Source organism: Alosa sapidissima, chromosome 1, assembly GCF_018492685.1.
Source record: "Alosa sapidissima isolate fAloSap1 chromosome 1, fAloSap1.pri, whole genome shotgun sequence".
Taxonomy (NCBI): Eukaryota; Metazoa; Chordata; class Actinopteri; order Clupeiformes; family Clupeidae; genus Alosa; species Alosa sapidissima.
In genome coordinates, this window is record NC_055957.1 from 27771092 (window position 1) to 27788937 (window position 17846).

Sequence of the window (17846 nt, forward strand, 5' to 3'; positions counted from 1 at the left end):
ACAATGGGTACAATGGAGGGAGCAGGAAGAGTAAGAATTAGAGGAGGCCAAAGAATAGGATGTGGAGCTGAAGAAGTAGGAGGAAGAGGAGGAGGAAGAGGACGCAGAGGTGAAGAAGCGAGGGGAGAGGATGACAAGGACAAGGAGGTGAGGAGGGGGAAGAAGAGTAAGAAATAGCCAGATGTGTTTTTTTTATTTACACCATCAGTGTGTAGTTGGCACATTGTGTGCTTGTTATTGTGATGGCTTGTGTTTACTGTTTGATACGAAAACACCATTTTTACAAAAGTGTGAAGAGTTACAGTAAAAAATCAATCCTGCGTCTCACTAGGAGCCAGGGGATGTTCTGACGGACTGGGGTGATGGCGACAGTGGGTGGAGGTGAGGAGGCGGGCAGCAGGGTTCTGGATGTACTGAAGCTTATTGATGCTTTTTATTGGCGTTTATTGACACCTTCACAAATGGCATGATGATGTAAGAAGTGGTTTAGGTGTGATGTGCGAGTTTATTGACATCTAGTGGCGGTTTGGAGAAAGCACACTAGGAAGGAGATACTACCAGTATGTGAAAACTATACCAGGTTTGGACTTTATACTGTGATTGTCAAGCACCAAGGAATGAATGAAGACACATAGCCACACAGTCAGTGCAACTAAACAAAGACACCCACACATGATCTGAGCCCTTTGAGTTCAGCTTTATTGTCACGGCTGTGCAGTCACATGGAGGCAAACTAGAGTGTCGACACGTCACTTCCAACAAGGCCAAACAGAGAGAGTAAGAAAAGGAGAGAGCAATGAAGTAGTGTGAGAGAATGAGCGAGAGAGCAAGAGAGAGAGAGAGAGAGAGTCACAGTGGGAAGTGACTTGGTCACCCTTTCAAGAGGTGCCACAGCTAAAGTGTGCAGGAGTCACCTGCTGTCTCTACCTGCATAAACAGTCTACATGCAGGCTGAAGGGAACACGTACATTTCTGCTGTGAACTGCTTTATATAGAGCCTGCGGACAACTAAACACAACAAAACAGACAAAAAACTGAAAATAGTCATTCCAAAATAAAATCTGTCCCTGTGTTTGTTTCAGCCAAATTTGATAGATTAAGGAAGGGAAAATCTGTAAAGCACAGCAGAGATACATCTGTAGTTATAAGATTAGTTGCACTGATGATAGTCCCTCCTTTTGATTTACTCATTTAGATTTTCTGTGGAAGAAATTCTAAGTAAGGTGAGGTGAGATTTTCACTTTGACAACAGATTTCGGAAATTATAATCAAATTAAAGAAAAGCATTCATGACTTTTGGGGCATGGAACTACATTTGGTGTCTTTAAAATCAAACAAAAATGGCAAGAGACAAGTTCCATAGGACCAGGCATCTTATTCTGTTATCCTGATCTAATGTCAGTCAGTTCAAATCCTCTAACTTTAGCACTGACATGGTCACATCATACATCAAACAGATGCTGCAGAGTAGGAGTGTATATTACATTACATATGTACAACAGACATTCAACTCCCAAACCAACAGCTCAGGTACATGTAAGTGACTGGTAACGATTAACAGTAATATACAGGTAGAGTTTGGTGAGGTTGGACAAAGCTGCAGAGGCAAATGAGATTACAATATTATAGCTATCTATTACAATAGTGATCTTTGAGAGATGACTGTAAACATTAAACAAGCTTTGTTGAAGTTGCTATGCTGAGCTAAAATTGACAAATTTACAATACATTGGTTTTCAAAAATTTAAATCTGGCCAAAATGTCCTCTTCTGTGGATATATTTTTTCTATACATCGTGTATTTTACATCTGAATCAGCTCAGACCACATGCATACATTTATGAATGTGCAATAGGGAAAAAAGACAACAAAACAACCTTGGTACTGTACATCATGATATGTGATGGCAGTAGCATCGTACATTCACTATACATGTCATAAAACTAGACAAGAGTTGTTACTAAAGATGATATTAAGCACAGTGCTATGGTTTCTCTTGACTGAACATGTGTCACATTAAAAGCCTTTCATCCAGACTCTCCCAAAGTTGTGTACCTATACAGCCATCAATATGATTGTCTACAGTATGTTTAATCATTGGTCATTGTATTTGTTTTCTATGTTTTTTTTTTCATTAGAAACAACCTGGGAAGGAAGCAGGAAGCTCAGGATACACTTAAAGTCAATTGATAGGATGTCTGGGGAAAATACTGCCTTTTAAACTTCACTATCATATCAAAGCAGAAATTGAATCAGTGATCTTCAATATACAATAATTATACATATAAACAGTCCATAGTTTGTTCAGTAGCTAGCTACATGCAAAGGTACATTTGGACATAGGTTACAGCTTTTCTATAGAGGTGATGTAAAGCCCATCCTAATCACTGGTAAAACAAAAATAACCTGGAAGATACAATTTAATGATGAGATTCTACATGGCTGTATTATATTTGCACACCACATCAGAAAGAAATGTAAATAAATAACATACTTCACTGGCATGTGCAACTGGGAAAAAGGATATCATTAGAATGCAGTCTGTGCACTCTGTACAGTGGCGATAAAAAGTACAACTAAACCAATAACAGCACTGATAATAATCTTTCACCTCTGATATCTAAGAGACTGCTGTCACCCATAAAACATATTTATCATGAGTCACAATAAATACCAACACAACAAATGAACACGAAGGAGCTTCAAATCACAGATGACGTTTAGATCAGTAACCAACAAACAATCAACAATGGTTCTGTAGTATTTGCTACTGGACTGGAAATAGTGAAATTCCATCTGTGACTAAAATTAGAGAATATAACCAAGGAATGGAAATGATTCTATAAACTTCGATTTTCTGTCTACTCAGTTTTGTGTATTCTGAGGGGATATGGACACATAATTGTCACTATATCGGCATGCTTCTGCCATTGTGAACTCACACTGAGAATCCTTCTGTCAATGAGGAGCTATATGCTTCAGGTAGCAAATGGCAAATAAGCAATCAGGTGGCTTGAATCAGGATAAGTACAGTATAAACAAAGAAATACACAAATATATAAAATAAAAAGAGGCAGAAGGCAGAAAGACAACAGAGGAAGATATTTGATATGATGTTTGTATGCACAGGTGCACTGACAAAGAAAGAAAGAAAGTACAAGACAAACGAACATGCACACCAAAACGTAAACACACACACACACACACACACACACACACACACTCACACACACAGGCACCCATGAACTCACATGCAGGCACATAAACTGTCTTATATTCAATTCCACATAAATAAAACAAAGAAAAAAAAACAACCAAACAAAAAAAAAAAACATGAAAAGGCCACGAAATTGAAGGCAAGATCAAAGGGAAGATGAGCCCAGAAGCCTGAATCCGCCTTCTTTCTCTCTCAAGAAAGAAACACAGACAAAAACAGAACTATGTATATTTACATTATATACAGGACACAAAGCCAGAGCCTATGGACATGAAGGCATCACATGGGCTTAGCCACCAGTAGAAGCAAGTGAAAAAGCAAGTGATGTACCACTGGACATGAAAACAAAAACATTGACTTGAACATACACATGTCAGCATTATCCACCAGGGGGCACACTAGAGCTTCAGACGAGGAGTCCGCTCCTTTGTTTCCTCTGCAGCAGTGCGGTTTGGGACAGCAGCATGGAGGCCTCGTCCACTGTCTCCAACCACTCTCCACATCTGTCAGTGGAGACAATCAGAGGAGACCTGATTAGATATAGATGTGGTGCAATGGCTCTACATAACAGAACAAGGCAAGTGGATAGATAGACTAGTGGTATGGGATTCCTGCAACAATTTGACAATTTGGGGAACACTTGGGGAAGTAAAACCATATTATAGTTCAGTAAAGTTATCAGGTGTTACTGGATTCATATACCTTTATATATGATATAAGAGGGAAACCAAAGGACTGCAAGGATCCAAATTAGGAACTGATAGCAGAGTGGATGTTGGTTTAGCTGTAACATCTCACTTACTACACAGGAGGTTTCTGAGGAAAACCCTGATGAATGTGTTTGTGTGTGTGCTTGTGTTTGTGTTTGTGTGTGTGTGTGTGTGTGTGTGTGTGTGTGTGTGTGTGTGTGTGTGTGTGTGTGTGTGTGTGTGTGTGTGTGTGCGTGTGTGTGTGTGTGGGAGCACTGATTACCATTCAGCATCTTGTTTCATGCTGTCATCACTGCCTGGGGATTTGGCTTCCTCTGACACCTCTCCTGCAATTCATCAGACATGATTGACATGACACATACTGGGGATAATGACAGACAAACACAAACACACACACACACACACACACACACACACACACACACACACACACACACACACACACACGCATGCGTCCTGGCATGAATGTGCCTTAGCATTTCGAAATTATAACTTTGAATTGATTCAACCCTGTCTAACTTCTGTAGAACTTGGGAACTTGTACAACTTCTAAAGAACATATAACCAAATTGAGTGGCAGAAATGATCAAGAAATGCCCCTATTTTACCATTGTAACAAGTGTTGCCACCCTCTCCAGGATGGCTGACAGGGCTCTCATCCAATGGGCTCTCAGTGCCCACTGACTCAAGCCCGTCCCTCTCCTCGCCCTCCTCCTTCTTTGGTTCTGGCTGCTCTAGTTCAGTTTGTCCCTCTTGACTTCCCGCAGGGGCCTCCTGCTGGGCTTGGTCCTCTGCCTCACGGCGGGCCTTTTCCTCTGTCTCTGTATTCAGAATAAAAAAAAGGGGGGGGGAGGGTGGTGGAGGGAGAGACAAAGAAAATAGAGAGGGAGAGAAGTTGCAAAGGAAAGGTTACATGTATGCCTGAAAAAGCTCAATTTATGCAATCACCTCAGTGTTGAACACAGGCTATGCTTTTGAAATGCCAAGGGCATTACAAACCCTCCCCCTGGCTTCTCTCCTTTTGGTATGACGCACTCCCGAGTTAAGCAAACACAGAAGCAAGTCCGTTCTGCATCTGAAACTTTCTGCAGTGTGGTTGCTCTAATTACTGGTGTTCCATTGACATATCTTTGTTTTTTTTTTGTTCTTTTTTGTTAAATGCAAACGAATGCCTGATGTGATATTTATACAGAAAACAGTCATATTTAAAAGTTCAAAGAAAAAAAAAACATTCACCACAAACGATCACGTCTGTATGTCAAATCTGAAGGCACCTCTGACTTTAGGCTCAAATAATAACTAACTAATAAATAAACTACATGTACCGCATAGCGGTACAAAATATGACCGCCGCTCAGTCCTGTACATCTGTTCCGCGAAAATAAATCACACTTCAATTCGTCTCCATCTTTAACTCCATCCCCCACTCTTGAAACTTTTGTGTATGCTTGTTTGGCATGCCTGAGTGTGTGTGTGCGGCTGCACAGAAAGTAGCCTACTGGTGCTGAAAAGGTGAATAGATTGTAGAATAGCCAAAGAAGATGTAGCATTGTTATAAAACCTTTAAAATCTCTAAACAATCACAAGTAGGGCAGTTCATCACAGTTCATCCATTGCAACTGGATTGATGAAAGGTCACTTACACCTGTAGGCTACATTGTATTTGGGAAAAGCAAAAGGTATCAGCATAATGTTATATTTTATTTATTTATTTATTTAATAAACTCTCTGTCAGTTCCATGCCGTTTTCAACAGCTATCAAAAACAAAGGTCATTTTTGGATGGATGGGTTTTTTGTGAATGTTTCTTCTTCTACACAAGATTTTAGTCATCTTTAGTTCATGTGATACTTTATTGTTAATGCACAAATTAAGTAACAGTAGTCTGAAACGAAATGCTGTTTTACATCTAACCAGTGGTGCAAATAACTGACATGTCCAAATGGGCCTTGATGAAATGCGTCGCTAGACTGTTCATACACATTTTAACGGGCCAAAGTTGAAGAGCTGTTGTCCAGGATGGCCCGCCAGGCTAGTTGTCCGTTATTGTTCGTGCAAATATAGGCTGATTCATGTTCCCTTGCATTGTGTAACTGAGGTCCATGGCTAGTCTGGCTTTCACCAGCTCAATTTTTTAAGAAATCAAAAAATAAATAGCGGGCAGATCAGGCTGGGTTCACCCGTCCATAGGCACCCGATATTGTTTAATTTTCCGATTGAGATATCCACGCTCTGGCTATTCTAAATTCAAAAATGCATCAGGGAGTTATAACAAAACTGCAACTAACAAACTAGATCCTAATAGAAAGCTGTTAGCTTCCCTAAGCTACAGGTAGGCTTATAAGGTAGGCCTATTTACAAAATTGTCAATAGGCTATGCTGTCGACACAAATAAATACCATATCCATATCGTGGCGAAAAGTTGTAATAAAATTCACGCAGCTCCATGAGTCAAGGAAAGCGCAAATGAAGTAGCCACTTCTAAATGGGACCCACTACACAGTAGCTTAAGGTGTGTTGCTAGCAGCCATGAAATGAATGAAGGTGTCATTGTTTGGATACTTCACACACACATGCTTTTTAATTTCACAGACTACAACTACCAAGCTGGAATCAAAGCATATCGATTTCCCTGTCACACCCTGCACGCACTTAAAACAAATAAACAGGCGTCTCAGTCTCACGCATGTATAGGCAAAACTGTATCAGACCGGTGTAACGTTGGTAAATCTTCCATTGCACAGAATGATTTTTGTAGCACGTGCAACAAATGACAGTCGAAAGATACAATTACAGTGCTGCTATCAATTTGCTTGGTATAACCGCATTTATAGTTTTCTACAAATGCAATCAATCAAATTGGCCTCCATCACTCAACCAACGCTAACGGTAACATTATTGTACCTAGGTCCTTATTGATATTATAAGATTAACGTACCTGCAGTAAAAACCAAGCATGTCCGATAAACATCCTCAGATTTATTTCGGCTTCAAGAAGAAATGGGAATTACATTTCATGTGAACATCGTCCTATCCTTATTAGACGTTCTCTGCGGTAAACTACAGTCCTTGTAGGAAGCGTCCATTGTTTTTCCAACCCACTTTTACAGTTTTTCTCGATTGCTTTTACCTGCTTAAGTAAACTAGAACCCATTTGGTCTTCATGACTACTTTCTTTGCACAGCAGAAGTCATCTCACATCACATGCGAATGTGTTCACACATTTTCATTGGGTTCACACATTTCTCACACCCTTTTGCAAAACAGTTAACACAGGTGTCATTCAAAAGCCCCAAACTCTATTGGTTTTCCCATGCTAAACAAAAGGAAAACATCTTTTCACAGGTGGTATAGATTCCTTGCATAAGTCTGAATTTCTGATACACCTGTGTGAAACTCCTTTGCACAATTCTTCAATCGGCAATCATTCATTCTACATAAGAGATGTCTGTTCTGTGTTGCTATTTGCAAGTATGGATCTAATGCACATTTAGACAAAGTACTGTATTGCCTATTTGGTGGAGAAAACAGTACAAAAGGTCTTTACTGTATGTCTATTTCGATGAAAGTTGTAGTTCAGTGAAATTTACAGTATCTTGCTAGGTGTTTGCTGTATGTCTTACATGTCAATGACAGTTACATCTTGGGAGGAATGAATAATTTGTTTTTTTATTCAGTACATTTTGTCTTTTCAGAGTTTTTTTCTGATACCAGAAAAATGAGAAAGTAATGAAACAGACATAGCAAAAATGCTCATTTTGAGAACTAGATTTTGCATTTTGTTGCCCAGTGTGTAATGATTGATTAAAGAGTGTTTTTGAATTGGCAACAAGTTGTAGTGTTTGAAGGCAAGATTTGCTTTTGCTGCATGTTTTAAGTGTTTTGAGAGAGTAACAGCCTTTTGCAAGCAAAATGTGTCATTTTGTCCAGAGTGCTTTTGTTCAGACACAGGTGTTAACTGTTTTGAGAATGTGATGTCAGAGTTGACACAGGTATCAAAACGATCGAGAAAAACTGTAACTTCCAACTAAATTACGTCTCACTGCAACGATGCGCCATCTAGTGGACAAACGACTACTTATCGCCAATACTGGAAATGCAGCCATGATGATGATGATGAATATTTTTGGCTTTCTTTTAATCCTACTGAATTTGTAATTATGTATCGGCCGTTCTAATACCGATAGTATGTGCGTGCCTGAGTGTGTGTGCATGTGTATATGTGTGCACCGCCATCTACAGGCCAATGAGTGTACAGTCACTAAATGTACACATAACCTAATTGTTTTTAGAGCCCCCCATGGATGAAATTCTATGAAACTTGGCATACCCCCAGAGAATGCCAGGTCAATCATACACATACAATTTGGTGCAGTTCTGAACATCTTAACTGAAGATAAGGCCGATTAAAGCAGAATAATATTGCATTTTCATTTTTTACCGGGGGGGGGTGCAAATCACAAATGAGTGATTATGGGCCAGGTTGATGTGGGCCCTTGAGACCAACATACCATAAAAGATTCTTCATCCTCAGTGCCACGGTTCAGGTAGTTATTTAGAAAAAACTGCTTTTTTTGCGCTTCGGGGGGCCCAGCACGGGGGGGGGAGTGGCCCCCGGGGACGAAACAAAATTTTTCCGTAAAAGTCTAGTGGGGCTACATACCCACCAAATTTCATGTGCACCGGTGTTTCGGTGTTCCGGGTATCGTTGACCAAAAATAGAAAAAAAAAAAAGAAAAAAAAAAACCTTTGACAATCATTATATGACAGCGGCGGTCATAATAATCTTGCTTTGTAGTGCAGCCCCCAGGGCACTGGGCTGCGTGTACCTTTGGCAGCCTGGGCCTTCCAGCGCTCCCTGTTCTGGGACACCTCCTCATTCCAGATGGCCTTGAAGTTCTTGGGGTCGACGGCCAGGAGGGGCCCGTGGTGGGACGAGCTGCTGTCAGAGCCCGTGCTGTTGATGCTGCTGTGCTTGGCATCCACAGAGGTAATACTATTCAGACTAGAGAGAGAGAGAGAGAGAGAGAGAGAGAGAGAGAGAGAGAGAGATGGAGAGGGAGAGAGAGGGAGAGAGAGAGAGAGAGAGGGAGAGAGAGAGAGAGAGAGAGATGGAGAGTTGGAGGGAAGAAGACAGAGCAAGGGAGAGGGAGAGGAAGAGAGAGATTGTGTCAAAGTTAGAGGTGTTCAGACGAAAATGAGGATGTGCACGGACGGTGTAAGTTCTCTTGTTGTCCTGTTGAGAGCCCTCATTTTGAGAACCCTCACCCATAAAATTGCACTGCACATGGCTGTCCCTCCCTGTTGTTCAAAACAATGTTACAGGTCATTTCAACCCCAAGTCTGTGTCTGATGGTATTGCTTCATCCAGACCGGGAAAGATTCCAGGTCAAATGGGTCTCAGGCTCCATGATGATAGGACCATCAGGTGGATGGCCATGTGGATTCTGTAGGCTACAGTGTTAGAATCTACAGAATGGGTCAACAGACTAAACAGCAAAACTTGAAAAATGGAGTGCAGCACAATTTTATCTACTTGCAGTTTACTTTTACCTCAGAAATATCTTAGCAGGAACTGGAAGTAATTGGATGTAAATGTTCAAATGTCATTGGGCTCCCATGTTATTGTCCTCATATCCCCCACCCACCTCCCAACACACACACACACACACACACACACACACACACACACACACACTTGAGTGATGGCATGCTGTTTTGTGAGTTGGAGAGGTGAGCTGGTGATTGGAGGCGGAGGAGTAGGCTCTCAGTTGAGGTGCAGAGCCAGCTGCAGGCATTCTCACTTTTCTCACTTGTGTGTGTGTGTGTGTGTGTGTGTGTGTGTGTGTGTGTGTGTGTGTGTGTGTGTGTGTGTGTGTGCGTATATATGTGTGTGTCTTTTGCTGTGGTAATGACATGTGTTTGACTAACAATATTATATATATTATTATATATATATAAATCGCTACAGTTAACTCAGTATTCACGTGTACATATTTTACAGACCCTTAAGCTAATCTGAACGTTAAAGTAGCCTATAAAATTAGAGTAATAACATACAATATAGTGTATATGGATATACGTATACTGTGCTTATATCTTGAAATGTGCTTTGCTTTCTCTGACTCAGCAGACTGTGTTCAAGTCGTTGAGTCATGTTTCAGTGATGGGGTGCACACTGCTGTAGTCTCCGATACCCCGAGCAGACTGCATTGCCACTGAAGACATGTGAAGAGTTGCTGACCTGGAGCGTCTGAAGCCAGCGAGGCTGGAGTGTGCCGCTTCTTCGATGAGCGGTGTGACGATCTTCTCCGTCATGTCCGTTAGAACAGTGAAGGTCGGCACCACGATGAAGTCAATGAACCCTGGAAAGACAAAGAGGACAATTACGCTGAAATAGATAATGAGCAGTGAGTGCCTATTATTGGAACACTCACACCCTACTGCTGGCCATGGTAAAACAGCTCCCAGCCAATCAGCACTTGCTACAAACTGTAGACACACAAGCACACACACATACACACACACACACACACACACACACAAACACAGACACACCAACACACACACACACACACACACACACATACACCAACACACAGAGAGAGAGAGACACACACAGACACACACTCATGCAGACTCACCGATCTGGGACTGGGCGACCATGGTTGACTTGCGGTCACACAGCGGTGAGAAGGGCAGACCCAGGTCCGCCTCTTTATCGCCCTGGAGATGGAAAGGGTAACTCCATCAGTGGGCCGAGAACCTCCCACCCTCACTCATTCACTCACAGTCAGCGCAGTCAGAGGAGATTACTTCACACCATCTAATCACGCTCATCACACTCAATGAATTCCAAGGACACCTTTTCACTCACATGTCAAGCTGTCTTACAATAGGAAAAAGGGTGGAATGTCCGCACACTTGCTCCCATCAGGATTTTTTAATGACTTTCACCAGTGTGTTAGAGTGTGTAGCTGTACACACTGGTGAAAGTCATTAAAAATTCCCGATGGGAGCAAGTGTGCGGACATTCCACCTTTTTTCCTTTTGATAGCCTAGCACTTTTTGTACAGCACCTGCCTTGGATGTGCGCACCAACAAACTACTTTTCACAAGCTGTCTTACAATGTCACTGAGCTTCAGTGTTTACACCGACATGCCAATAACTAAACTGAATTGTTCACTGTCAACATACAGGAAGTAATCAGGCTGTAACTTAGCTTGTTTTCAATTTTGTTCTCTGAGAAAGATCTACAGTATATTAGTTGTTAGAGTGTGTAGCTGTAGCTGTCTACTGTGTACAGTATACCATAATGTAAATTGTAGCTAAGACTCTTGTCAAAGGCAATAGAGCACAAACTCAAAGCAATTTCAGGAGATGCACAATTCACATTCAGGAGGGGGAAATGCATGAACAGATCAACAAAGATGGGCTGAAAATATTATCAAACCCTTCAACACATTGGGCTGGGCTTGGTGCTGTTGACTACTCAGGTATAAAATGAAAAACCCCACATCAGTGACTCACTGTGTTTACAGATAGCTGCAGTGTTACACTGCCAAAGCAATTTAAAGGAAACAAAAAGTGTTAATATATTCAGGCTTTTCACTAGCCACTAATGATTTATAAATTATCAATAGAAGTATTTTTGTTTGCACAAGACTTTGCACAAACTGCAAACTACAAATACACTACCGGTCAAAAGTTTGGGGTCACTTAGACATTTCCATTCCACTCCATTATAGACAGAATACCTGCTGACATAAGTTGCATTGTTTTTTAATCAGGGCAGCAATTCAGATTACATTATGTGCTTACATAATTGCAAAAGGGTTCTCTAATGTTTTCTCAGTTAAGGGTCATTCACACCAAGAACGATAACGATAACTATAACCATAACGATAAAAGTGTTCACACTGAACAACGATAAACAAAGTCTCTCCTTGTGTCAATGAATGTGATGGCTAGAAATGTGATGGGTTGAATGGTTGCTGATAATGGGCAATGTCGATATTGCATTAAAGATCAGCCATTTCTTTCTACAACAGTCAAGAACCCTTTTGCAATTATGTAAGCACATAATGTAATCTGAAAACTGCTCCCCTGATTAAAAAAAAAACAATGCAACTGATCTCAGCTGGTATTCTGTCTATAATGGAGTGTAATGGAAATTTGTAAGTGACCACAAACTTGACTGGTAGTGTACCTAAACAGACACACACCCACACACATATATCAATGATGACCCTGAACCCCCCCCCCCACACACACACACACCCCAAAGTAATTTGTAATAAGTAAACTGACAAGGTCACAAATGCATTTCGTTTAGGAACAGGACTCTATTGCAATCCATTTGCTAAAACATCTCTGGCTTGTTGGGAGAATGGCATCATGAAAGAATAATGGCATTAGTAATGATGCCCCAGCTCTGGGACAGCGGAGCTGCTGTAGTCTGAAATAATTGTTTGAGAAAGATCAATTGTTTGATTCTCAGATCAATATATGAATAAAGAAACAGGCAAACAAACAATCCTCAATATGGAGATGGAATCTATGCATCTCAGAAATAGGCCGCAGAGCAAAGTGGAGAGAGGAACTTCTTGTTCTGACACTTAAAAATAGCCTGCGTCTATCATTTTGGTGGAGCAGGATATTAGACCAAAGAAAAGTGACAGAGAAATACAAGTCACACTATTAAAGTCAACTTATCTTGGTTTCTCTTTTTGTGTCTCTGAAACACACGTGCACACACACACACACACGTACACACACACACACACACACACACACACACACACACACACACACACACACACACACCTGTCTGAAGAACTCCTCCAATAAGGAGGTGGTCCAGCGATGGTGCAGATCCCAGTTCTTAGCAGGGTGACTGATGTCAGCCGTATGAAGGAGGAGAGAGATTGCCTTGGACTTGTCAATGCTGCACACAGACACACACACAGACACACACACGCAGACACACACACACACACACACACACACACACACACACACACACACACAGACACAGACACAGACACAGACACAGATAGACACATACACACACACACACACACACACACACACACACAAAATCAAAGACAGAGACAGGATATTAAATTGTCTGTTCAAACATCCCATTTTGCCATACTGTGATAGACTTCACATTGCGAATCCCAATAAGCTGTTTATGATGAATGCTGATGCATTTCATTTTAATCTTATTTCTTAGTGCTTATTAGTGTGCACATTTGCGTGTGTGCACACATCTCTGTGTGTGGTTATTTTACTGAAGCCTTACTTTGGTATTCATTTGTTTGCATTAATATTTGAAACACTTCTTCATTTACTTAATTCTCTGTAAGTCATATTACAGTTGTCTGTGTTTGTGTAATCTCAGTGTGTGTGGAACTATGTAGTAGAATGACTTTTATTTTGGAAAAAATGAGAAAAACATATTGTGATGGAAAGGAAGGGCTAGGGGAAAGGAGAGATAAGCAGACTGAAAGCACATCTGAGAGCCCCCCTGGTACAGCATCAATGAGAAAACCGAGCTGGAAGCAAAGGCTGGATGAAACCCTGCGAACTGAAAGCTTCCTCAGGAGAGTCACTGGACTGAATGCTGAAGTGTTCAGCAAAAGCAGCCAACTCCGCCTGTCCTCTTCCTCTAATTTTTTATGATATGCTACCACATCTCAGGCCAGTGTCTGTATGCACCATTGGCTTCACCTGAGGTGGAGTTGACATCGTAAAACCTCATTACGTCAACACTTTTCAACTGGGTAGGCCAATATCCATTTTATTGGAACTGGGTCCGAAAGACATTTCAGTTGAACTCATCTGAGGTAGACCACACAAATAGGCTATTCTTCATTCTACAGTTTACTTGACAGTGTCGACATAAGAGTGAGTGACATGACACTGTCATGAACGTGTCATAAACAAGTCATAAACGTTTATGACATAACGCTTCTGTTATTAAGTGACATTCGGTTTTTGTCAAAACAAGTTAGGGTTAGGATATTGCTTGTTCACAACTTGAGCTATGTATGCAAAGAAACAGAGTCTTTTTATTAGTATTATTTAATTTGAGCTACATTTTACACTGATATGGCATGGTGGCAATATAAACACAGCTAACAATGGTATTAAATTGCAATAGCCTATAGATTAAATGTAATGGAATATTCAACTAAGGTAGACTGCTGTTGTTCACAGCACTAAGCTATTTATGATATACTCCGAGTCTCTGGCCCTCTCTTAGACGACACAAATAGGCTATTCTTCATACAAACATTTGTTTTAATTTAATTTTGGGTTACAGTTTACTTGACAGTGTCGACATAAGAGTGAGTGACATGACACTGTCATGAACGTGTCATAAACAAGTCATAAACGTTTATGACATAACGCTTCTGTTATTAAGTGACATTCGGTTTTTGTCAAAACAAGTTAGGGTTAGGATTGGGGTTAGGTTTAGGGTTAGGGTTAGGTTTACAGTTAGGGTTAGGGTTGGGGTTATAGGATTAGGGTTAGAGATTAGGATTAGGGTTAGGTTTCATGTGTCATGACAGTGTCATGTGTTCATGACAGTGTCATGTCACTCTTATGTCGATCCTGTCAAGTAAAGTGTTACCTAATTTTTATTTAATTTAACCAGTTTGAGGGCTTTTGAGTTGATGTCATTCAAAGCATGCAACATTCTAATACAGCACACTACTCAATATCAAGCTCTACGAGTGTTTTGACACATATTCATTTATAGTATGTATTATAAAGTATGTATGCTGTGCCATTAATGTGTTATTGTAAAGCAGTAGCTTGAGAATACCTTTAATGGCACACTACCTCAAGTGAACTACATTATGTCAACCCACAAAACTTCCTAGAACAGTGGTCCCCAAACTACGGCCCACGGGCCGAATACAGCCCGCCAACTCATTGTGGGTGGCCCCCCAAAACATGTCCGTGGTATATAGCATCTGGCCCGCATGGGAGTACGGCATCGTCAAACTATAACCTCCGTAATTTCCCCATTCATTCTCTATGGCGAGTCTTAAAGGTCTCATTCACTGAGAAACCGTTTAATACTTGTTACTTTCGAAATACTATAGCTCACTCCAAGTTGCATATGCATGCTACACGTGAAAATGATCTTCTACCCCCATTGCCCGCATTAGCCAATGAAAGAAAATACACGGAAAAAGAAGCGAATCAGAAAGAGCCCTTCCCAATGAGGCCGAAGGGAAACTGATTATTCATGGCCTCGCCCACCTTGGCTTGTGAACGCCTACAGGAAGACTGGAAGATTTTGCGGCTAGGGGATTGTCTCTCTGCAGCTAGTAGGAGTTAACAGCAAGTTGCTAACATGGCGGAAAAAAAATCGTGCCTGTGTTATTTGTGGCAATAACACATCAATGTTGCATGTCTTGCCTTAGAAACATGAGTTGAGGAAGAAATGGTTCGGATTTATCGTTGGAACACCACCACCGAAGTAGTGCAACATTAGTTCTGTGTTCCAATCATTTCGACCACAGTCACTGCCTACAGTTAGAAAGTGGTTTTGCATCGATGTTCTGAAAACCTGGTTCTGTACCGTCATGATGATCGACCACCAGCTCACAGGCTGTAAGTACAAACAAACTTTTCCACCTAAGGTCTGTTACAAAATAGCATGTTCATATTCTTCACGTTAGCATGCATGAAAAGGGTACAAGCTAGGCTTAGGCTAGCCTATATTGCAGGAAGCTACACCAGGCACGTAACTGAAGTGTTCTGTTCGCGACGTGTAAAATCAGAGAATGTCTAATAGGAAGGGCTCTGGTAAAATCCATTAGAGGAATGGACTATTTTCCCGAATGTAGCCTACAGGCCACTAACACGCCAGGTGTAGCTACTTCCATTGATTAGGCCATTAGGCCTATTGGAAGCTAATTGTTGCAGTAACGTTACATAACGCGAACGGAATGCTTCAGTTACGTGCCTGGTGTAGCTACACTCATAAGAAACTGACCACACTACCCAGAGATTTAGCTTGTTGAACCTATAATCTTCTAACCTAAGTGTTAAACCACAAATAATAATATTAGCAACAATATCTTATGCTCAACTAAGTACGGGTATTGTTCTAGTCTAAACAGGGAAAATCAAAAACACAATACCCGTGCACTATTAGGCTAAGTTGCTATCACTAGAGCTCAGGTATTTACACTTCAGTCTAATTTATGTCTTCTTGCCATTATTACATTGACCTTTGTAGGCCTACAATGATGTTTTGTTTGATTACTTGCTGTTTACTTAGTGTTTTGTATGTCTTCCAGAGCACATCCTCATGTCAGGCTACACAGCTTTCTAGCCTACATTAGGTCATCACGTTAGAAGCAAAGGTTTGTGATCTAACTTTTATTGTTGTGCTAGTTAGTTTCTAGAAGTCTTTTTCTAGTAGGCTAATACAGGTTCTTATGTGCTCGTCAATGTTTGGGAAAGTCAATTCATGGATTTCTTCAGGTCACTTTCCACAGGTGTATAAAATCAAGCACCTCGATTATGAATGTAGACTGCATGGTGCTTGATTAATACACCTGTGTAAATGGACCTGATGAAACCCGTGAATTGCGTAAGATAGAATTGATATTACCGAATGTCTTCTTGTGGGTGTGCTACTTAGTAAATCATACACCTTACCACAGTCACTAAAATATTTTTGTTTCCATTGTGCCAGTACAGTTTTGTGTGAGATAGTGAATGTCCTGTGTACTATTAGTATCTTGTAACTTGACAGTAATACACATTTATTTACTTTAGGTACCCAAACAGAATACTTCATGAAAAGTATGAATATTGATACAAGCACTTCGCATACACCATGGGCATGGGGGCCTGCTACCTCTACTGCCATCAATCCTGTTCATCCAAGGCCAGCTAGAAGACCTCGGGTTGATCAAGAGGAGGAGGAGGATGAAAGCGACATCTCCACAATAACACCTGATGGCTCCACCTATGGCCCAGCGCAATCAAAGAGCAATGTAATAGAATCATCACAGCCAACGAATGTGTTTTGTGTGTTGTCCCTTCGGATCCCCAGGACAATACAAGCCGAAACGGCAACTCAGACCTTTTTCCCTAAATAATCCCAGCACCATCTTACAAAGGATCTGTAGGCCAGATGTCTGCATCGTCTGGCAAAAAGAGGACATTGTTAATTCTATGCATAGTTTGGATGTTCTTGTTTTGTGTTTGCATTATTTTAATAGACTGCAATATTACTATTTGTCAGTGTTTCACGGACCACCTAGCAAAAAAAAAAAAAACAGTAGACCTACTTCAACAGTATATTACACAATAGGCCTTCTCACTGAACCACCTTGCTTATGGTGTCAGAGGATTCATATGATTTAAACTGGCATAGGTTACATCAGTGTTGCAGAACTGTTTGGATTTACATACAAGTTGGTTCAATATTGCAAACAACTCATCTATTATATTTTACCACATCTACTTGTGGAACACTTGAGATAGCTTGCGGACCACACTTTGAGTACTGCTGTATGTAAATATAATAAAGTTATTTATTGAAAATGGACCTGTTTTGTATATTTGTTTTAGGAGTTTCATCAGTTTTTGTCCCTTTTAAGCTAAAGGTTTATCTTATCTTTCATATCTTCTGTCTCACAGAGGGCCATAGTTGTCATAGTCGAATGTTTAGTGCATTTTGAAGGGAGTACATTATGCTAAGGCAGACTGGTTCTAATCCTGGGTACAGGGTCATACAGACAACAGGGGTACTGGTGTTGCCCATTTTTCTAACCACATGAGCAATCCCCTTATGAAAAAGTAGTATAGGAATCTTATAGTATTTGGGACAAAATATTATAGTAATCTTATAAAAATAATTGGGACATACTGTAAAAGTAC

General features: G+C 40.7%; 1 protein-coding gene across 3 annotated transcripts in view; it reads right to left on the bottom strand.

The window, feature by feature from the left end:
- Positions 1 to 676: 676 nt before the first annotated feature.
- The window catches only part of LOC121709413 (vimentin-like), a 117865-nt gene continuing 100695 nt past the window's right edge, over positions 677 to 17846 (bottom strand). For all 3 annotated transcript variants that reach the window (XM_042092746.1, XM_042092760.1, XM_042092753.1), the window contains 7 exons: positions 12753 to 12873; positions 10570 to 10651; positions 10170 to 10290; positions 8755 to 8930; positions 4535 to 4747; positions 4189 to 4252; positions 677 to 3719 (listed from right to left, as the gene is read on the bottom strand). In XM_042092746.1, the coding sequence (XP_041948680.1) occupies position 3719; positions 4189 to 4252; positions 4535 to 4747; positions 8755 to 8930; positions 10170 to 10290; positions 10570 to 10651; positions 12753 to 12873 (778 nt within the window). In that variant the 3' untranslated portion in view covers positions 677 to 3718. The remainder of the gene's footprint in view (positions 3720 to 4188; positions 4253 to 4534; positions 4748 to 8754; positions 8931 to 10169; positions 10291 to 10569; positions 10652 to 12752; positions 12874 to 17846) is intronic.